Below are 23,597 nucleotides of genomic sequence, written 5' to 3'. Positions count from 1 at the left end.
TAAAAAAAAAAAATTGTGGCCTTTGGGGGTTTCAGTGAAATTGCTCTCAGGTTTCAAAAGCTTTCATTTAACAAGATCTCTTTCTGCCTTGGAAAAATTTAGTCAAACATTTCCCTCTTTGACTCAAGATGCTCACCTAGGGGGTACTTCTTAATCCATAAAACCTTTGAATAGAACTTTGGAGTATACTTGCCAGTCTCCATAATCACATCTCTTTAGGGTCCACTAATGGGTAAATGAGAGGTATAAAATTTAGGAGACTCTATGGCCTGACCTGGTAGATCTTATGGTTTATATTCATTTTATTAAGGTACAGAAGAATCAAATTGTTACAGGGGAATTGAATTTAAGTTGGTAGAAATGAATTTTCTCTATGCAAGATAACTTGGAAATTGATTCTCTGACCTTCCCTGAAATGGGTGTGGCCATCTGGGCTTTCATGTTACCAGAGTTACTTTGACATATGTTAAGTTAGTGATCTTGGCATTTGGATTCTCATCTCTCCTCATAGAGGGACAGAATTTTTAGTCATCAGGATGCGTCTTCTGATGAATCAGAGAGAGCCACTTGTGATGTAGGGTCATGCAGTCCAGTTACTAATAGCTGGGATACCAAGATTGGCCAGGCCTGATTCATCTAAATGAGTTACACCATTGCCAACTGCCCTCTCGTGAAGGAAGAGTGTCTGGATTTTCAAAAGAAGGCCATCTGAGAGTGGACTTAGGAGGAGATGTAAAGAGTAGCCAGGGATGCTGAAGATGACGGTATTCAGTAAAGGCAGAGGAGGGGAGGGGGGGATGGTGCAAACCACCAGGAAACACCCATTCTGAAGCCACGGGCTGATACAGCTCCGATAGATCATCTGTCTCTTCTCTGCTGAGACCAAATGTGTTTTCACTGGACATCTCAACACGGTCACTGCCAACCGATTTGAATTGAGAAATGAAGATAACCTGTTTGTTACACCAGGTCTAGGAAATATACCAGGTCTAGGAAATAATAAAAGAAGAAGTCTTAATCCATTGCTTTGTAATTCATGCATCATAAGCACTTTTCCATCCACACTGGCAAAGGACTTAAACTGTGGGACAGAGCAGGTAGTGTTGATCGATGGACGTGTTGGCTGCGGTGGCACCTGATGGGACAGGGAAGCTAGGGAGGCCCAGTGTGAGGTTTATTTATGAGAATGTCATCAGAGTGGACCTAATTTATTACATCCCAACCTCATACATTGACTTCAGTTACTCAGGAAAGGGATTAAAGGATTGGAAATGCATTTCTCAGTCTCCTTTTCAACTAAATTCCTCTGGTAATGTATTGAGATAAAAATGTGAGCCAGGAGACTTTCTCTTTAAAATGCTTCAAAAATTTTTTCTAACTGGTTATACTTACTAAAATATGCTAACACAAATACTATGATGTATAATTAGTTGGAACTTTTAAAATATGTTATCAAATATGGTAAATTAGAAATCAGATTTTGACCTAAAAAACAGTGGTTCTTACGCTGAGGTCCATGAATCTTAAAAATATTATGCTAAGTGAAAGAAGCCAGGAAAAAAAAGTTCATATATTGTATGATTCCATGTACATATGAAAGGAGGGCATGAATGGGCTTGGGGGATTGGGTGGTCTGAGAAACAATCAAAATTCTGTGCAAAATTTTCTTTGTATAAATAAACACCGTTGTAGGGAGAGACTTCATAGTTTTAATCATCTTATCATGGAAACCTGTGACGTTCAAATGGTTTGGAAATCACTACTTGAAAGCCTTTTAAAAAATGAATTTGTATCCTTTGTCCTCCTTTTATAAATATGTAGTAGTTCTTTCTGTCACAATGGTTTCTGCCCTCTGCCTGTGATTTTAAAGATTTTTTGCTTATTAACAATACCATTAAAAAAAAATAAAGCCCTTATGGCTTATGAGTTTGTTGTCGTTTCTTAGATTTTTCTGGAAAGATTCCTTTTTATAGATTTGTTTTTTACACTTACGCCATTAACACATCTTGACTTTAATTTTGAATATGGTAGAAGTTTTTAAATTTATTTTCTTCCAAATATCCTTTTGTATACTTGACATTTTCTACACCAAAAAGTTTTTAAAAATCTGAAATTAGCTGGCCTCTTTAGATGGACTTCTTTAAATTATGACATCTCTAATGATATTACTTCTAATTATGAAGTTTCTGGCATGCATGTTCTTAGGGTCAGTTCTCTTCTTTAGTGATAAGGATAATGCCAGTCTGATGTTCTCAACAACTGGTATCTTGCAATATTACAGTCATTTACAAAAAGCAAAATCTCTTATTATTTTTTGGCATGAATTAATACACTTAATTTTGAGATTGCCTTGTTGGTATCTAATTTAAGCAGAACCATTTTCCCTGTGCTTTCTGATATGTGGGAGAGAGAAAGAAGTTTATATCTCTGTCTTGATAAGCTTATAGGTCTTAGGAGCAAAGTTTGAAAGCCATAGCTTTCAGGAATTGTGTACCAAAATCTCTTCTCTCAAGAGCCCTTTAATTCAAAGAGAGTTGAAGAACGGTTTTGACATTTGTGATTTGAAAAGCTCATTTTTTCCTGTGATTTTCAAAGAAAACACTGTAATTTCAAAGAAATACTGTTCATCACTTAATGAACCTTATTTTGAAATTTATAAGCAGTAGTTGGTATGTGCATTTTTCAAGTTCTATTTTTATGAATTAGTACCTTTTAAATATTTAAATATGATGGAGTTAATACGGCTTATCATAACAGATATGCCAGTACATTTAGTTGTTGCAGAATTTTGTGTTCTTGACAATATAAGAATTTAAAAATGTTTGACTCTTTGTCCAAATTATGTATTAAATGGTTGTATGTTTTTAATGATTCTAGCACTAAGTTTTGGTCATTTGCCTGATTTGGTATTTTGACAGCTTAAATTAATGAGATTATCATTGTCAAAGCTTTGAAACTGAATTTTAAGAATCTACAGGTATAAACAATATTATATTTCAACATCATTAATAAAGGCTATTTGCTTTTTTAGGTCTTTCTAGGACTGAAGTGTCCAAATCAACTATTAAAATATGAGAAACATGAGATTTAAGTTAAATATTTTCAAGTTGAGCTCTTTTATACCGTATTACAGTGTGTTGGACTCTTTTGATATAATTGTTAATTTTTGGTAGAGGTGTTATATGATCTCTATTTGTCATTTTTGCCTTTGTTACATTAGATGACCTCTATGTTTCCTAGAAGACTGTATCACCTTTCTATTTTCTCAAGTTCTTTTCTTAATATTGATTGGTGTTTGATTGATTCTCAGTTTCACTATTTTTGTTAGAAGTGATGGAAAATGACTTTTTTTCTCCTTCTCATTGCCTCTTTTAAAATAGATAGGCCATAGCTGCTTCTCTAGGGAATTTTGTCAAGGCAGAAGTTTAGAAATAAAGATGGTGTGTCCTCTGCTTGCATTTGGTCTCTTAGACTGAGGTTACCTGGCTGACAGCTCTGGTCTCCTAGGAAGGCTTTTCCTCTTCAGTGCTTTAAAAATCACAGAAATAGGTTTCAATTAATATTTAGTTCATTATTCTGTTTGAAGTATCTTGTTGATTTTATAGGTCTAATGTGATTTAGGTCTATGATGTCTTTGTAGGAAATACCAGAAATAATCCAGATTCTGGATTATTAGAATCCTGTTTCTTAAAATGTTTATATCATTAACAGAAATTTGTATTGATATTTGAGCCATGGGTGGATAGTCTCAAGTATCACCTCTGGCTTAAACAACACATGCCCTAAATAATACATAATGAGTTTGGTACTTATATTAAGATAAACTGAATTTTCTCCCTCTTTCCTTCCTGTTCTCATTTCTTTCTTCCTAAATTAAAAAAAAAAATTAAAAACATTGTGAAGTTTTGGGGAAAACTCACCCATAGCTCTAACTTTCCAAAACAGCTATTTTCATTTTTCATGTATTACTTTCTCTCTTTCTCCACAGATATGGATGTTTCATGTGATTAATGTTTTATGCAATTAAAATTGTAAAGAAAATTTATAAATCTTAACACTAAAAAAATAAGTCCTGGGCAAATGAAATGTATACTGAGGAAAAAAAAAAGGTAGGATGAATATTAGGATTTGAGAGCCATATTAGGTCCAGCTGGATTGTCTGATGTCAAAAATAAGGCTGTTCAAAGTATTAAAAACTGACATGTTCTGAGATATCTAAAATTTATCCCAAAGAGGACTCAGGAGATAGGATTTAGATCAGAGTAAGTAAAATTTTCTTCTCTCATTGCAAAACTTGATAAATATCAGATATATCTGCTTGCAAACTCTAATAATAAAATTTATGTAAAGCAAAAAAATAAAAAATAAATAAAATTTATCCCATTATTTGCCCTTGGGCTTCTCTATTTTTTTGGATAAAATTTATTGAAAAATATTACTATGCTTTTGCTCTGTTTATGATATAGCAAAAAAAGAATGAGATTTAGATGGAGAGGAACATGCTTGAGTTTCTTCTCCATCACTTACTATGTGATCAGGACAACGTTCTTCACCTTTCTGAGCTTCAATAGAGATAAAAATTGTTAAATCACAGAATACTTTAAGATTGGATTAAAAATGCCAGTTTTGGATTTATGTGCCATACACACACTTATAATTACAGAGAAACATGACTAACGGTTTTGGTGGTTTGATACATTGGTTAAGTTATGTATAAACTCCAAGATCTTATGAGGAAACTTGGCTTATCCAAGATCACTTGCTGGTGAGTGACAAGGCAGTGCTAACGTGTTTTTATTATCTATTTGAGTGTACTTTTTGATAGGTCACACCATAGCCACTTAGCAACATGTTGATACCTTTAAACAGCATTTAAACATTCCTTTGTCTGCACCATAGATCACATCAACATCATAACATTAACTTGTTTCTGATTATAAAAAATAACAATTGGAAAATAAGAAAGAATAAAGAAGAAAATGTAAAAAATAGGTTATTATATTCCTCTCATGGAAATAACCGTTTATATTTGTGTTGCCTCCTAATTTTTTTTCTCACTGTAGAACTATTTTCGCGTACCGTGACGTAGGTATATTTTCCCATGTTCATCTTACCACCTTTCTTATTCAAGTTTTAGAATATGTATGTAATAAAGTAACAGCTTATAAAGGATAAAATAATTTCCTACAGAAAAATGAAGATACTCTTAACTCTATCTTTTACGAGCTAAAGAGTTAAAATGCAGAAGAAACAGGTGTTGGCAGATTCCGTTACTAAGGTCCTGCTTGTGGTTTGTTTGGAGAGGAAATGCTACTTACGATGTCTTCAGTGATCAGTGAGGTACGATGGGGAGAGAGCAAAGCTTTGAATTCGGGCTCTCTTGAGTGAATCCTGGTCCCATCACCCACTAGCTGCGTGATGCTGGACCATCACTTAAACTCTCTGACCTCTGGTTTCCTCAACTTTATTTTTTTTTATTTTTATTTTTTTTACATGGATGACCACAACAAAAGCAACAATGATTGCAATTACCAAACATGATCCTCAACTTTAAAATGGGATGAACATGCCTGCCTTTCAGGGCTGCTGTAGGATTAGACACAACAACCGTCAATAGAGTGCCTGGCCCGCCGTCTGGATGGGTAGGCACAGGTGAGATGATAGTCAGAAGCAACCTAAGGCCTAAGACTTGTCAAATTTAAGCATTCAATATGGAGAGCATGTTATAGCCATAAGCCAAGATAACTCTGTTCTGAAACGATTTATTTGTATAATTCACCATTTCCTCTTTCTCTTGCAAATATGATTACTGCCAAAAGAGGAGAAGAAAATGATGAAAAGTGAAAGTGGCTGAAGTTGATCTCTGATTGGCAGGACCCTTAACTATGAGCTGCAGCAGCCCCAGTCCAGGTTGCGGTGTTCCCTTCATCTTGGGGGACACCCTTGCTGACGGTCTGCGGCATGATGAGCCAGGGTTAGGTTTGGGGGTTTCACAGATGAGTCCCCAAGGGACATTCATGCTCCAGGCCTCCTCTTGTCGAGGCAAGAGATCCAATTCAGAAAAAGCAAATACCTTTTCAAGACACTGAAAAAAATTTCAGAATGAAAATAGCTTTAGTCAGCCCTATTGTGGGTGATAGGGCAGGCGGTATCAATTCTGAAAACTTAAGTTGTTGATTGAACATACAATAAAAGTGAAAAATCACTATTGCTTTTAGCCACTAAAAAAGTCAATACCTGGGTGTATCTGAGGAACAACAACACTAACCTTATCTTTATTTCCACACTAGCTGTGGAGTTAGAGGAATCCACAGGCCGTGGTTGCTCACGTCTGATCTACGATGAGTCAGAGGTGTAGACACAGCCCAGATAAGAATGCAAGGAGGGTGGTGGTTAAGGATTGTAATAGCTGCAAGTACGGTATTACTCAAGTAGTTAATTCTCGTAAGGGAAACAGGCGGATGTTTCCAAGAAGTGTTACCTAAGTGGTTCTTGCAGGATGAACAGAAGTTCACCAGTAAGGATAACAGCCTTCTAGGCCCAGAAGACTGTATGAGCAAGACACAGCATGTGTAGTATATTGCGGTTCAGGGAATGGAAAGTAAGCGTGTGGTTTGTGGGTCCTAAGGAAGGGGGAGGGGGGGATGAGCTTGAAGCCACCGCACTAGTATGACACTTGACTTTTACCAAAGACAGCAAGATGATTACTTCCATGCCAGTGAAATGTTGGGAATGTTATATACTTGGTAAAAGCAGAAAGAATAACTTCGCCAATCAATAGAAAAGAGTAATTTTTAAAACATAGAAAAGGCACTCAACTGTGCACTTGCTGAAATAGACCATTTTTTAGGAAAGTGGACAGTGTCCTTTTGCCAGTCCAGCCAGTAGGCAAATGCTGCAGAGTTAACTCCCCACCACACATCAGAGATGCATCAGCCTAAGTAACCTGGCGGACCGCACAGCTAAAGCATCTGCTGTGGCTCGTCATAGAGAGTGTTAAATCCCTTATGCCCTCAGCCACTGATGCCCTCTCAACTTCCAGAAGTCACCACTGATTCGGTTAAAGGTACCTTTACAGAGAGAGGTTTAAGGAAAGGCAAACATGTATTTTTAAGGGAAAATATATATTTAAAATTCACATCTATTACTCTTTCAAAATTAGGACAGCGATAAGAGACACTTTGGTAGGGGCGCAGGCAGGAAATACTCAAGTAAATAGAAGAGTTGATAGAATAAGACTCGTGCTCTTCTTAGTACGTTATATCCTCATAATGCTTTCCTGATTTTCCCTTTAAGCACTAGATGGGAAGTCAGGAAACCAAGATTCAGAGCCAGCCACAGCGTTTTCTAAACATCTGCCTCATCTCAGACAGGTCTCTTTACTCTTCTAGCCCTCCGTTCCCTCATGTCCCTGGTGAGAGGATTCTCGAGTAGGTCCCACGGGAAGTAGCAGAGCTGCTTCGCGGGCCTCTCTGGAAGATGACGGGGTCTTCCGCCAACCCTTTCCTTGCAAGAGAGCAGCTTCACTCTCGTTTGTATTATGAACAGGGGCTTTTATAAGAATTAATGATAAAAGGATGCTATCACTTTTTAAAAGTCTGGAAAAAAAAAACAGAACCAGATATTTCATGGGGCATATCCAGGTCAGAAAGAATTTCTACATGTGGAGAATGGGATAACAGTAGTTCCATTTCATAGCTATCTGGGGGTTGAACAAGATTACTACATGTGGAACAGGGCATAGAACAAAAGAAGCATTTGATGTGTTAGCTATTAACCCCCCACCCCAATAGGTCCCTCACAAATGAGACTGCATTTCATACAACTCTTAAACTTTGAGTATGAGCTGTTGACCTGAAGAAAAATTGCCTAATCCCTCTGTTTTCTCTCAAAAACACTATAAAAATGTCTTGTACATGTTCTCTGTGAATTTTTAGTATAACCATTTTATTTCTATTTCTTGTACATCGCTCTTTCTCTCCCACAACCAAAAGTTTTCTGCTTACGTCAGGTTTTTGAAATACGTCTGACCGGATGGAATGATGAAGTTGCACCCATTGGTGTGTTTCAGGCTCGCCAGCTCGTGGGAAAGTGACATCAGTGTCCACTGCCTCACCCTGCCCTCTGCAACCTGCTTGGAGCTGCTGTTGATCTTGTCAAGGAATAATGCCACGTTGCCTCCCTCCCTCCGCTGCATGAATTCTTTCCAGGTAAGGCGTGGCTCCTTTACCACAGTGTGATTTCTCAGTTTGACTCGTTATCATTTTTTAAGGATCCTGTCTTCACCAGGCGCTAGCCCACGGAAACCCACGTTTTCACAGGATAGTAATAACGAGCACAACGCATGTATTGCCTTGTTCTGTCTCTTTCTAAATGGAGCCTCAGAACTGATTAGATAATTGTCTAGTAGTGGCCGAACCCATGTCTCTCTAACCCGGGGTTTGTTCTCATCCTCTCTGTCTTTCCTGCCTCCGAGAGAAGAGGCGAGAACGTTTGGCAAAGACACCTGTGAATGCCACTTCCTTTTTCCCAGCTTTGCCCTATAACAAGGATCTTCGGCCATCATTAGGATCTTTGCTGCTTTTAGCTTGCAGTCAGATTGCCGAATGGAGGTTTAACAGTGGCTGCATCCCCCCCCCCGCCACTCTTGGCACCTTTTCCCTCTCTCCCCACTCCCTCCCTTCTCTGGGTATTTATCTGTGCTCCTTGTCAGAGCAGTACAGAACAGAACAACACACGTGGACTGACCAGCAGGAAGACGCCTTCCCTGGTAGGCAGCTAGTTGTCACCAAGGTGGCATATGAGAATTCAGATGTTGGCTGGTCACTTCACTTGTGACCATATAGCTACTGAATGTTATTGAACTTATCTGTGACTCTCGGCATTGGAAAAATATTCCCAAGCCCTCTGAGCCTGTTGAGCAGGCCACGTGCGTTGCTGAGAAATGACTGAACGTGGGTGGCTTGTTTCTGCTTCTGAAGGGTTGCTGATGTGTCCTGAGATAACTTCAGAATTGGCGGATATTGCTTGGTGCATCTCTGTGGTAAAACAAGACGTGGATTTTCCTATGAAATATAGCTCAGGAATTTGGTAAAAAGAATAATAATAATAACTGCTCCATAATAATTTGCATCCGTATTCTCCTGGTACTCTGTTACATTGATTGTCTCTGTGATTTTCTTCCTGATACACACATTTCGGACTTTGGCTGTGGCATACCTGTTTGAATTTATCATTACTCGATTATCAGCTTGAAGGTCCTAGATTCAAGGACCAGAGAGAACACCTTCTCATTTTGTAGGAGAGGAAACTGAGACCCAGAGAGATGGAGTCAGTTGGCCAGGGAGTAGCCAGCATGTTAGAGACAGAGCTGGACTCGCCAGGCTTATGCTGGGTAACAGCTTCCGCTACCCAAATTCAGTGCTCGCGGAAGCCCCAGGAGGTGGACGGGGTGTGAGTGGTCATATCTGCCTTGGAATGTCCACAACACCCCCCTATTATGTAATTATTGTAATTATTTGTCTACTGCCCTGAACTGGAACTGATTTAAAATTCTGTGTATCAATCCATATTTCTTCTAAGTTTTGCTCTTTGGATTGAACATTGAACACAAAAGTTCGCCCACAAACTTTTATGGGAGACGCGAGAAACTTAATAGTGGTTGTCTTTGGGGAGCGAGACTGGAAGACAATTATTTTGTATTTCACTCCCTTCTACACTGTTGGAAGTTTTTATATGACGGGTGAGTGAGGAGCAAAAGAGATGACTCGGACTTGGAGGATTTTACAGCCTACTGGGGGAGATAGAACCGTCATCCATGGGCGATATAAATCTAGAATCATTTTATTACAAGGTAGCCTCCACGCAAGTCTTAAAGAGATTAAAGGTAAAAGAGTAATCTAGGTCGGGCGTGGGGGATTTGAGAGGAGGCCCAATCTGTACTTCTTCCGCAGGAGACGGAGGAAAACCAGCTCCTTCAAGGCGCTCACCTCGAGCACACATACACACACAGGCACGAAAGCCTGGCCCGCCCTGCGTGCCGTCCGTGTGCGCTCCCCGCACCTCTCATCACAGGCGCTCTCACCGTCGGGACGTGAATTGCTGACTGTCCCTCTCCATTAGTGACTGCGCTTCTTCTGCTTTCACTGCATTTGCTGAGCATGACTGTCAGCGGCACACACACGCTTTTCCCAGTTTCAGAGGTACAGAGAAACAGGGCGCGGGTTCACAAACAATGTCTGCTAAAGAGATCTTGTCCCTGCCGTTACCCCTGGAAAGATGCATTCTTATCGAGGACACGCCAGGAATTGACTTCCCCACGCAGGTCTTCACTCCAAGATAAAGGATCAGTGAACAGGGAAGGCTGTCTGTCGGGATTAGAAAGAGATGCTCTGCTTTTTCATCTTCAGAACACCTACCTTATCAGTTATTACAATGGCAAGGAACCGGGCTGCTAATGTTGCCCGTGTTGGGGATTTATTTCTTCAAGTGGAAACTCACTTTAGTGCGCGTGTTTTTGTTTTTTGTTTTTTTAAAGAGCTGTGTTGGCAAGAGCTGTAAAATAGTAGAATGACACTTGTTAAAGATACCGTCTTTACATTTCCAGTTCTCTAACTTTCCAGGGCGAGTCAGTTACTGTGAGCAATGCTGCTTTTTCTGTAAAAATGTTATTTTAGGTTTCTGAGGATTCAGACAGCACTACTGCCTGAGCTCTTATCACTGCCAAATCCCAGAAGGAAAGGTTTATCTTATTAGTTAGAGCCATTAATGTATATGAAATTCTAACTTCTTAAATTATAGTGCAACATTTCTCCCAGGCTAACAGGGATATCGTTGGGTGGTTTTGTTATACTTTTCACTTCCGCTCTGGTCCAGTACCGTAATATCCCTGGTATGATTCTGAGCAAACAGAATGTAGGATTTGGTTGAGAATCACTGGTGTATTGCTAATCACATACCATAGTTGTTGCAGCCCCAAGAAGGATGGACTTACCACATCACTCCCCACTTACGGTTCTTCTGTGACTTCCTATTGCAGTGAGAACAAAATCCAGACTCCTTATCCGGACCTACAAAGCCCAGCATATCTGTCCCTACCTCCTTTTCTGGCCTAATCTCCTGCTCGCTCCCTCTCACTCACTCTGTTCCAGTCACACTGGCCTTATTTCCTGCTCCCTCTCACGAGCTGGTCCTGGCCGCAGGGTCTGTGCACTGCCTGTTCTCTATGCTTCCAGGAGAATACTCTGGACCAGAGCTTTGCATGGCTGGGTCCTCTTGTCTTTCAGGTCTCAGCTCAGGTGTCCCTTCCCCTAAGAAGCCTAACCTCACCCCCACCCCCTGCCCCTTACTAAATTCCCCCGCTGCCTGTCACCATTATTCTATAATCTCACCTTGTTTTATTTTCTCCATGGCTCTTTTCACTATTTAGAGTGCTTTTTCATTTTTTTTGTTTGTCTTTTTTCCTGTACAAAAATGTGTGTTGAATGAGAACAGGGAGAATGTCTGTTTTTGCTCAGTGTTGCATCCACAGAACTTAGGGCAGTGCTCGGCTGTAGGAAGCACTTAATAAATATTGGCTGGCTGGCTGGCTGGAGATGGGTGGACAGATGCACAAGTAAAATGCAAACTGGCATGGCCATTTGACATTCTAGAGAATTCCAAGGGACTGAGCTAGGGAGAAGCAGAGGCATGGGCGGTACACCCTCAGGGGCAGAAGCAGCAGCTTTTTCCCTGCCGGGACACGGTGGACTCCAAGGGTAAGGTCCAGATTTGAGATACGTCAACAAGACTGAGCATAGACGGGTGTCTGAAATGACAGCCCGGAGCTCTGTACAAATGAGAAAGACTTGAAGAAGGGGTCGACCTTGGAAGGAGCTGGCAGGATCCAAGATAAGCAGAATGACCAGTAGACAGGTCCAGGCTCCCTCTGGGCCCTGGAGACCACAGGAGGGGAAACCGGAGTGATGCTTCGGTGCCAGAAGCTGAGGCAGAGGGGACTGGGGGTGTCGACGGCTCCTTTGGAGGGGACGGGTGGCAGCTGCTGCCACTGTAACTGCTGCCAGTTTGATTCCCCTCTGAGAGCTTCAGAGCTCTGGGGGGAGGTGGCAGAAGGCAGTTTCCGTATCCATCTTGGTGAGCAGCATCTGGCTTTTTAACCCGAAGTCCTGCAGTGGCAACTTTAAATCTGAACAAGGTCTCTGGAAGGTAGAACCTTAGAGCACCCAGGTTGGATCCAGGACTGGGTCGGGGCTGCTGGGTTTAATGGTTCTGTGCCTCTTTCTTAGAATCTTGGACTATTGTAGCTGGAAGGATCAACTAGTCTAATGACTTTACTTTTATAAATAAAGAGCAGAGCCAGGAAGGGTAAGTTGTTATTGGAGACTGAAACTCTGATTCCTACGTTAGGCTTTTTTGTGCTACACCTGATTTTCCCTGTTCCGTGGGACACAAGTTGCTTAGCATATAAATAGGTGCCACTCATAAAAAACCATGAGATATTTAATCATCAGATAATAATAATGCAAATTAAAATAGCTAATATTTTGTACCATTCTCTTTTTTTTTTAATTAATTAATTAATTAATTAATTATTTTTGGCTGTGTTGGGTCTTCATTGCTGTGAGAGGGCTTTCTCTAGTTGCGGCAAGTGGGGGCCACTCTTCATCGCGGTGCGCGGGCCTCTCATTATCGCGGCCTCTCTTGTTGCGGAGCACAGGCGCCAGACGCGCAGGCTCAGTAGTTGTGGCTCACGGGCCCAGTTGCTCCGCGGCATGTGGGATCTTCCCAGACCAGGGCTCGAACCCATGTCCCCTGCACTGGCAGGCAGACTCTCAACCACTGCGCCACCAGGGAGGCCCCAATAGCTAATATTTATTCAGTGCTTTCTGTATTCCAGGCCCTGTTCTCAACGATTTGTACTTATTCGTTCATTTCATTTTTATGAGAAACAGCATGAGGAAGATATATTATCAATATTATTCCCATTCCGCAGGTACAGAAACTGAGCCAGGGAGATTAACTTGCCCACCCACGCTCACACAGCTAGTGAGTGGAGGAACAGAAGGTTCAAAGCCTGGCTCTAGACCGCACCTCCACCCCCATTCTTAACCACCAGATAATGTTGCCTATTAAAAGAAGTTTGGTTAAACAAAGTTAGATCTTTTTTTTTTAGCTGCAAGACTTTTCAGGGCCTTTCAAGTGTATACGGAGGAGGCAGTGTGACCCTCCTAGTTGAAGAATGTAGTAAATGCTTTTAAAACTTGATATCAGGAAGACTTTTCCTCGGGGCGTTTTATGGGATTAATGCTCTCAGAGCACAGATGGGGAGACAGTGTCCTGTCCGATCTTGAAAGATTTGGATGACAGTGACCGAGGCAGAGCGCTCACATTCTCAGTCTTTGTGTCAGCCTTGTTTATCTCCCAGAGAAGTAGTGCTGCAGGCTTAGTGTATTGTCAGAAGGATAGCATCTCTCCCTTTAGTGACTAGGTTGTTCTCCTCCTGGTCTGGGCCACCTTGGTCCGAAGGTACAACAGGAACAAGATGTGCCTGCGGCCCCTTGTGGTACACACTGACCCTTCCCGGAGGCCCAGCAGGCCCTTGGCTGAGCGTTGCTTTCCCGGTCTGCACCTGCTGCCCCTTCCGTTTCGCTCGGACCTCATCCAGTCTAAACACAGCGTCGCTAGGTAGTCATATGGCAAGGGCTCCCATTAATAGATGGGGCCATCTGGCTCAACTCCGTCTCTCTCCTAACCGATGGCTGGACTCCCACCGAGAACTCCCGAGCGGAGTCTATCTTGGGAGCTTACACTCAACTGAGAGTAGGAATGTTCTACGGCCTTGAGCTCCGAGTTCAGGAAGCCCCTTTTGTTCATTCGCATACCTCACCTCTAACTCCAAGCTCTGCCCACTGCGCCCGGCCATCCAAACTGTGTGGATGGGATTTTCCAGGCCATAGAGCCCCAGAACTGAGGCTTCTTTTTCTTACCCAGGTAAGTTGCTACATCCTACAGTAATTTAAATGTTTTCACAGACATTATCCTTTTTAAAATCCTCACAACAACCCTCATTTTAAAGGGGCATGGAATTCCGTGGTGGTCCAGTTGTTAAGACCCCATGCTTCCAATGCAGGGACGCAGGTTCAATCCCTGGTTGGGGAACTAAGATCCCGCATGCTGCGTGGCATGGCCAAAAAAAAAAAAAAAAAAGATTGTTTTAAAAAAATAATAATAATAATAAAGGGGTAGAAGGTAAGTAATGTAGGCAAGATCACGTCACTACCAAAACGCAAGGCTGTGTTTCAAACCTAGGTCTTCTAGTTCTGGGTCTATTACGTATTCCATCTCATGGCAGTTACATCAAAGAAGGTACCAAATGGTCCTCTCTAATTGCCCTGGGTCTTGCGCATCTTAGTTTTACCATATGGCAGCAACAGTATCTCTTTTATTAATATCATCCTTTAGAGAACCACAACCTTCAGCCAAGGGAGTAGTATGAGCAGTACGGATCCTGGCAAATAAGTTGAACTTCATCAGACTATAGTTTTATGTATATGCTGTGTGGTTGCATAATGCAGTGAAAACTTGTAGAAGAGAAGAAGCAAAAGAGCTTTATAGAGCTTATCTATTTGCACCTGACAGGGTTAGTCAGGGAAGCTTCCTCAGCTCTTGATGGATTTGAAGTCATAGACTGTTCCACGGGGGAAGGTGAAGCTGATGAAGCGCCTTGACTAAGGGTCGCGTATACTTTTCCAGAGCAGGAAATTCTCAGTTATGTTACTTGTGTGTAGTTTGATTTTTTCTTTTAATAGATCTTTATTGGAGTACAATTGCTTCACAATACTGTTGCACAACAGAGCAAATCAGCCGTATGCACACACATGTCCCCATATCCCCTCCCTCTTGAGCCTCCCTCCCATCCTCCCTATCCCACCCCCCTAGGTGGTCACAAAGCACCGAGCCGATCTCCCTGTGCTATGCGGCTGCTTCCCACCAGCCAACTATTTTACCTTCGGTAGTGGATACGTGTCGATGCTACTGTCACTTCGCCCCGGCTTCACCCTCCCACCCCATATCCTCAAGTCCGTTTTCTATGTCTGTCTCTTTATTCCTGCCCTGCAACTAGGTTCATCAGTACCATTTTTTTTTTTTTAGATTCCATATATATGTGTTAGCATACAGTATTTGTTTTTCTTTCTGACTTACTTCACTCTGTATGACAGACTCTAGGTCCTATTGTAAATAGAGCTGCAATGAACATTTTGGTACATGATTCTTTTTGAATTATGGTTTTCTCAGGGTATATTCCCAGTAGTGGGATTGCTGGGTCATATGGTAGTTCTATTTTTAGTGTTTTAAGGAACCTCCATACTGTTCTCCATAGTGGCTGTATCAATTTACATTCCCACCAACAGTGCAGGAGGGTTCCCTTTTCTACACACCCTCTCCAGCATTTATTGTTTGTAGATTTTTTGATAATGGCCATTCTGACTGGTGTGAGGTGATATCCAATTGTTGTTTTGATTTGCATTTCTCTAATAATTAGTGATGTTGAGCATCTTTTCATGTGCCTCTTGGCCATCTGTATGTCTTCCGTGGTGAAATGTCTAGTTAGGTCTTCCACCCATTTTTTTAACTGGATCGTTTGTCTTTTTGATATTGAGCTCCATGAGCTGTTTGTATATTTTGGAGATTAATCCTTTGTCTGTTGTTTCATTTGCAAATATTTTCTCCCATTCTGAGGGTTGTCTTTTTGTCCTGTTTATGGTTTCCTTTGCTGTGCAAAAGCTTTTAAGTTTAATTAAGTCCCATTTGTTTATTTTTGTTTTTATTTCTGTTACTTTAGGAGGTGGGTCAAAAAAGGTCTTGCTGTGGTTTATGTCAGAGTGTTTTTCCTGTGTTTTCCTCTAAGAGTTTTAAGGTGTCTGGTCTTACATTTAAATCTTGAATCCATTTGGAGTTTATTTTTGTGTATGATGTTAAGGAGTGTTCTAATTTCATTCTTTTACATGTAGCTGTCCAGTTTTCCCAGCACCACTTATTGAAGATGCTGTCTTTTCTCCATTGTATGTTCTTGCCTCCTTTGTTGTAAATTAGGTGACCATATGTGCGTGAGTTTATCTCTGGGCTTTCTATCCTGTACCGTTGGTCTATATTTCTGTTTTTGTGCAAAATACTAGCAAACAGAATCCAACAGCACATTAAAAGGATCATACACCATGATCAAGTGGGATTTATCCCAGGGATGCAAGGATTCTTCAATATACGCAAATCGATCTGTGTGATACACCACATTAACCAATTAAGGAATAAAAACCATATGATCATCTCAATAGATGCAGAAAAAGCTTTTGACAAAATTCAACACCCATTTATGATAAAAACTCTCCTGAAAATGGGCATAGAGGAAACCTACCTCAACATAATAAAGGCCGTATATGACAAACCCACAGCAAGCGTCATACTCAATGATGAAAAACTGAAAGCATTTCCACTAAGATCAGGAACAAAACAAGGATGTCCACTCTCGCCACTCTCATTCAACATAGTTTTGGAAGTCCTAGCCACAGCAATCAGAGAAGAAAAAGCAATAAAAGGAATACAAATTGGAAAAGAAGAAGTAAAACTGTCACTGTTTGCCGATGACATGATACTAAACATAGAAAATCCTAAAGATGCCACCAGAAAACTACTAGAACTAATCAGTGAATTTGGTAAGGTTGCAAGATACAAAATTAATGCACAGAAATCTCTGGCATTCCTATACACTGACAACGAAAATTCAGAAAGAGAAATTAAGGAAACACTCCCATTTACCACTGCAACAAAAAGAATAAAATACCTAGGAGTAAACCTACCTAAGAAGGCAAAAGACTTGTACTCAGAAAACTATAAAACACTGATGAAAGAAATCAAAGATGATATAAACAGATGGAGAAATATACCGTGTTCTTGGATTGGAAGAATCAATATCATGAAAATGACTATACTACCCAAAGCAATCTACAGATTCAACGCAACCCCTGTCAAACTACCAATGGCATTCTTCACAGAATTAGAACAAAAAATTTTACAATTCGTTGCAGTTTGATTTTAACTTTAAGAAACACACTGATATCCAGTGTCAACATTTCCATGACGTGAAAACCGTATACAGTGACCCTTGAACAACATGGATTCGAACTGCATGATTCCACTTATACATGGTATTTTTTGATGGTGAATATCACTGTACTGCGTGGTCTGTGGTTGGTCGAATGCGCCAATGGAAAGGAACTGCGGATGCAGAGGGCCAGCTATGAGTTACACACAGGTTAACCTCCACGTTGTTCAAGGGTCAGCTGTATTCAACTTCTCAATTGTTCAGAAATTAATCATTTTACAGATAATTCTCCCATCCAGCTACTTTTTCACTACCTGTTTTAATATCTGTATCCAAAGAAGAGAAGAAAACAACACATAAAAATTTGGTTTAGTCATTTGGCCATTAGTTGGCATCTCAGGTGAAAGGCTTTGATTGTATGGAAGTTTGAAGTTGTGGTTCCAACTTAAGAACTTTTTTATAGGTATATGCAGTCTATATAGGGGCTCCAAGAAATGGGTAGGCAGGGGCCCAGGAACTTTACAGATGAGGAGCAACAAAGGGGCTACAGAAAGGGAAAGTGAGGATTCTATCTCTACACCATTTTTTTCCTGTCTACTTTCAGACGTTACACTACGTAAACGGTCTTGTCTATCATATGCCATGCTCGTGTCTAGGTAAATTATAGCCTTTATTATCTTTTAAGGTAACGTTTTATTAAATGATTATAAAAAGATAATCACCTTGATGATAAAAAATTGGGAAATACAGAAAAATGTAAAGGGAGTGAAAATCACTGGGAGTCACCAGGATTGACACTTTAGAGTAATTCTTGTTAGTGTCTCTTGTTCTATATATGTATATATACGCACACACACACAAATATATTTTGGTATAAAGTTGGCCTCGTTGGAGATGCTGGGACTCAATTACTGGCTGTATTCTGCCTTTTCCTCTGTTTCGTCACTGGCATGAAGACAGTCAGCCTTCCCGGAGACTGTCAAAGGAGGGCTTTATAAACCGGGGTCCTGTTATCAGGTGGGAATAGAGGGGAGGGAGGCTGCGAGCCACTCCAGATGTCCAAGGGTTGCTGCAGATGGAATTAGGAGGCAGGAAGACCCGCATCAAGATGGGCAGGCGCTTGCTAGATAGAAATTGTCCTGATCCGCACGCACCGTCCAGAGATTCGAGAGCATGCAGCGTTGGTGCCCTCAGGTCCCAAGGCACGTAGGCCTTCTTTCTTTCCTTCTATAACGCCTTCGTCCTCAGTGGGCAGAGATAATCCGGGGTTCAGTGCCACTCATTATATTTAGGGAATCCAGTCTCGAAGGTGGTGATTACTGCTCTGGCTATTTTCAATCTCTCTCCTTAAAACAGATTTCTGAGAACTGCCTCAACAATTTGGATGTGAAAAGGATGTTGCCCTAACCTTCCTTTCTGCCCCGTGGGGCGTTCTGTGGTTTGGGGAAATAAGCAGGTATCCTTAGATTCATACAGGTCTCTAGTCTGAATTCTCCATCCTCTGTCTCTTCTCGTATTGGACTCTGCTGTTTGGCCACATTCTAGAGAATACACGGAGGGGCCAGGAAAGAGCCTGGAGGTCTCCCAGAGGGTCAGCGAGCCCAGGAGTCTTCTCGCTGCTACACTGCTTCTTTCAAGAGGCTGCTCCCCTGTCCCAGATTCCCCGCCACATGCGCTGCTCCTCAGAAATTTCTATCCCTTCCAAGGAGTTGGGCTTGTAGGCAAAGCGGGACAGTTCCCAGGCCTTCCATGGCCTTTACTCTGAGGGGCTACCACTTGGTGGGGAGCCTGGTAGGGCTGGGACGCCCTGGCTTCGGCCTTATTGAGAGAAGTAGGAACGAGGCGTAGCCCAGAAAGTCAATCATTCTGTCTCTTGTTTTGTTTGCTTGTTTTTAATAAGGTAATTTTTTTCCCCTGACCTTGAAGGGAAAATACATCCTCATGACAGAAAAATCTGGTATGTTTTTCATTAGCAAAGCAATACTTATTTGCACTTTGAGCCTAAAAGTATAGAACCTTCAAAGCAAACAGGTTCAGTCCTTCACAGCCTGGCGGCGAGAGCAGGCCTGGCAGGGCCCGGGGAGCCTCTGTGATTGGAGGGCACTCACTGTCTCTGTGCCTCAGACTCAGTAACTCTGAAGTGGGTGAGGGGAGGCCTGGAGGACAGACGGGTTTGGCTGATTCTGCAACGCCGGGATTATGGGTGGTTCTGCTTCTTGTATGGCAGCGTCCATAGGAAACTTGTTCAACATTCAGACTTCTGAGTGAGAGCCCCAGAGATTCTGCTTCAGTAACTCCGGAGGAGAGCCCAGGGATCTGCATTATAACTAACACCCCTAAAAAAATAAATTAATTTTTGGAAAGCAAAAAAACAAACAAACAAAAAAAACCACCCAAAACGTTTCTGAAAAAGGTTTTTGAGAACCAAGGTAAGAAACACTTCAATGAAAATGGAATATATTCCTACCGAAGTGAGAAATGTAAAGGACGAAAATCTTTCAGTTATGATGAACACCTAGTCATCAGCTCAAGTAGCTTATTTTCCTCTTTTCTTCACTTTTTCTTATTAATCTGCACCTTACACAGTCCCTAACAAATGAAGTAAACTGAATTGTTGTCATGCAGTTTGTATTTTTTCTTTTGCTGTTTTTTGTTTTTTTTTTTTTCTTCTACCGCGATTTTTCCCTTCCGCACTCAGGTGCTTGGTAGAATCCGGGGGTCATTTATCTCTGTGACTCATCCTTGTGCCATTCAGCATGAACTTAGCATACTCTCTCCCTCAGGGCCGTGCAGCCCTTGTAACCTCTCCTTCTCATAGCAAGGCTGGTGTCCTAAGACAGTCACTCACCCTGATGTAGGACACTCAAGCTCTAGTCTCAGATCTGCCACCACCTGGGTTTTGTGACCCCGCCTAGCCAGGTTACCTCTGTGGGTCCCAGTTTCTTTGTCTGTGCAATGAGGGAGTTGGGTTAAGATCTAAAGTTCCTTTGAAAGTAGATGCACACAGAGTCATTTTGTCTGTTCCCTGCTGTTCCTAATTTATTCACCCAGACTGAATAATATAACGCTATTCCTTAAGGGGACTAAGTCCTTACTTCTTTTGAACATCTCGAAAGTGTTTAACTGAAGGAAAGCATAGATAAAGCCACATAATGTAGGGTTTTTGTTTTTGTTTTTGTTTTGCTCTCCAAGAGAATGGGGTCTCTGTCACAGGATCTTCCTACCAGCCACAAAGAAAGGTCAGGAATGATGGGGTGAGGGTGCTGTCTGGCCCTCGACTCTTCCCACCTGAGAGACCCGGCTCACCCTTTCCTACGGAGGCAGGCGAGGGGAAAACACTGTCAGGTAGGCTGTGTGCCAGAGAAAAGCAAGAGGAGAAACCTGGAATGTTCTCTGCGCGGCCTTTGATTTCTCTGCCTCTCTCTTCTTCTCTACCCTCCCTCAGGCTTTTTCTGCTTTCAGTTTCAACTTCTGTTTCTGACCCTGATCCAGGTCCACATTGAAACATTTGTGGCTTAGGAATTTTCCAGTGGTTTCGCGTTTGCATGTCTTTTACTTGTAAGTATGGTTACTCCAAGGAAGGTTTCTAAAACGTGAGACTCTCCCCTTGCCCAGAGCTATTCACAAAGGGACTTGATTCTTTCCCACACTGAGCATGGCTGTGTTTAGCCAAGTGGCTTCCTGGTCTTGCTTCCTTGAAGAGGCAACTAAAGCTACATGTCTGCTTTTAGAAACAAAGTTGCATCAAGATTGAAATGACCGCACTGGCTTCTTCCGTGGAGGAAGCCACCGTGTGTTTGAAGGAGCTTTTCTGGCTCGAAGCGGAAAGGGCAGCCTGGGAGGATGCCGGCCTTCAAGGGAATGGTGGATTGGAAGGGACACCGTCCTGAGCCTCGGCTGAGAACGTCTCGTGAGCCCACCCAGGAACCACTGATTGCTCAGCAGAGAGAAGATTTAGAACAGAGAAGGTGTGGAGGACCAGGCCAGGGCAGCTGAGAGGAACAAGAATGGAGTTACTTTATTATCCTTTCGGTCCTCACTCTCGTAGACCTGACATACGACATAGCGTGGAAAAGCCCTGGCGTGGAGGTGGGAGACGGGTCTGGGTTCTGGTCTTGGCTGCTGTACCTGCAACAGGTCCATCTGGGCACAAGTCACTTGCCTGCCGAGACCCCAGGTTTCTCATCCCTCCGGCTCAGGAATCCACTGATGCTAAGTGTCAGGAGTTGAAGGATTCACAGAAGTGTGAGAGCTTGTGGATTAAGTTAGTCTAAAGAGGAAAGGCTGGCATCCCCCTTAGCACGTTGCTTCCTTCTAGGTTACAAGTTGGGAATGAAGGTCCCAGAGTAGCAATGACGTTGGGACAGCAGGGAGAGTATTTCTGTAGCTCAGCCTGGGCTTCACGCAGTGAGCGTCAGCAGTTAGCATGCATGCAATAATTTAAGGTGGTTTGATAAATCTGTAGCCTACAAGAGGGTGTCTGGTATGTTGTCCGAAGCTGTAATAACAGAACAGACTAAAATGAAGTCAACAATTAGCCAAGTAATGTTTAAGTACCGGTGCCTTTTCTTGTCTCTTTAGAGCTGATTGATGTTCTTTATAAACAACTACATTTGTCTCTAGTCCCAATGTTTCTGACTCTGTTTCTGTTGGGCTTATTGTTTCCTTCCCATTTACCTTCAGCTTGAAACGCATTTGTAAAGGCCATAAACATTTCAGATATTGTCCATTTGAACCATCAGCTGCTTTTCAGCACTAAGTCCCCCAAATGCACTAATAATTTTAACAGAAATCGGAGCGCTGCAAACAGAAGACGTGGCTCTTGGTATTTTTATTTTAAATAGGGGAGTTAAATCTACTTACTTTATTGTGATTAATAATACAGTTGGGTGTACGTGTGTGGTTTTTCGTTGTCACACTTGATCTTTTCTTCTTTTTTCCTTATTTCTTATTCCTTGTTGTCTTGATAGGTTTTTCATCCCTTTCTAAAAAATTTCCTCTGCTGGCTTGGAAGCAATAGCTTGCAGGTTTCTTCTTTTAGTGGTTGCTCTTAGAATTTTTACATATGTAAAGTGTTGTAGTAAAAACAAAATTGTTCAATATCTTTACCTTTTTCAAACAGGCAAGTGCCTTCCCATATTTTAACTACCTGTTAAGCACATTCTTTCCCTATACCCCACATCTGTCACATTGTTATCGTCTACTGTCTTTGTTTCACTTAAAAACAAATAAATTAGTGATTGATTTTAAATATTTTAATATTCATTACATATATACATATCAGTGTCATACTTTTTGTTTTCTTTCCTGACATTCCATATCCTTTAGTATTCCTTTCACAGACTTTCTGTCTGAAATGTCTTCATTTTGTTCTTGAATGATGGCTCAGCTAGGTATAGAATTCTGTACACCTTTTCAGTTTGAAGATCTATCACTCATTGCCTTCTGCCCTCTCGTTCTGTTGATAAGACAGCTATTATAACATTATTTGCTGTTGCTCTGCAGATGGAATCCATCTCTTTTCTCCTACTGGTCTGTAAGATTCTATCTTTATGCTTGATGTACTCTAGCTTTACAGTGATGTGTAGGTGTGGATTTTTAAAAATGTATTCTACTTAGTATTCTGAGACGACTCCACCTGAGGACTCCTGTCTTTAACTTAGTTCTGGAAAATCACTAGCTATTATATATGAAATCTCCATTATCTCCCCTGCCCCCATTTCCTCTGTTGAACTCCTATTAGACTTATGTTGGAGTCTTTCAGTCTATTCTGCTTATCTCTTAAATGTTCTTTTGTGTGTGTGTGTATGCGTGCGTGTGCGCATTCGGGATAAATTCCTTACTTCTAGATTGTCCAGTTCACTCATTCTGGTGTTTATCCCAACTATTGAGTTTTAGTTCAATGGATATATTTTTCATTTCCAAGGCATCAAGTTTTTTAAATTGAGGTATAATTGAATATAATGTTATGTTAGTTTCAGATGTACAGTGTAGTGATTCAGTATTTGTGTATATTGTGAAATGATCACCACAATAAGTCTAGTTAACATCTGTCACCATACACAGTTACAAATTTTTTTTCTTGTGACAGACTTTTAAGATACACTCTCTTAGCAATTTTCAAGTATATAATACAGTATTATGAACTGTAGTCACCATGCTGTCCCTTACATCCTCAGGACATTTTATAACTGGAAATTTGTGCCTTGTGACCCCTTCACCCATTTTGCCCCCCATGCCCCTCCCACTCCCTGCCTCTGGCAATTATCAATCTGTTCTCTTCAGATGATACCAAGTTTTAAAAATCTTTCTGAGGCTATTAAATATACCCGCTTTTAAGTCTTTTTCATTTGTTCTGTTCTTTTAATTTTGTCTGGAGTCGCCTAATCTTCTAGTTGTTCATTTTGTGACCTAATTCAGGGTTCCGTTTCTTCGTGTGTTTTAGAATGTTGGTTTGCAAGGTCACTTTGTTTAAGTTCTCACCTTGTGTAAGTTTCTC

The 23,597-nt window shown here is 41.4% G+C and overlaps 1 protein-coding gene across 11 annotated transcripts in view; it reads left to right on the top strand.

The window, feature by feature from the left end:
• Nucleotides 1-23,597, top strand: part of UBE3D (ubiquitin protein ligase E3D) — a 202,016-nt gene that overhangs the window by 81,060 nt on the left and 97,359 nt on the right. For 8 of the 11 annotated variants that reach the window (XM_082405877.1, XM_082405878.1, XM_082405881.1 and 5 more), the window contains exon 9: nucleotides 8,072-8,210. The exons of 1 other annotated variant lie outside the window; for it this stretch is intronic. In XM_082405877.1, coding sequence (XP_082262003.1) covers nucleotides 8,072-8,210 — 139 coding nt within the window. Of the gene's footprint in view, nucleotides 1-8,071; nucleotides 8,211-20,290; nucleotides 20,444-23,597 lie in introns of those variants that run through there. 2 more of the 11 variants (XM_082405876.1, XM_082405880.1) reach the window with 2 other exon arrangements.

Source organism: Balaenoptera borealis, assembly GCF_965194805.1.
Source record: "Balaenoptera borealis genome assembly, chromosome: 9".
NCBI classification, from domain to species: Eukaryota; Metazoa; Chordata; class Mammalia; order Artiodactyla; family Balaenopteridae; genus Balaenoptera; species Balaenoptera borealis.
Note: the sequence above shows the minus strand (reverse complement) of the source record. Positions and strands in the feature narration are given on the sequence as shown.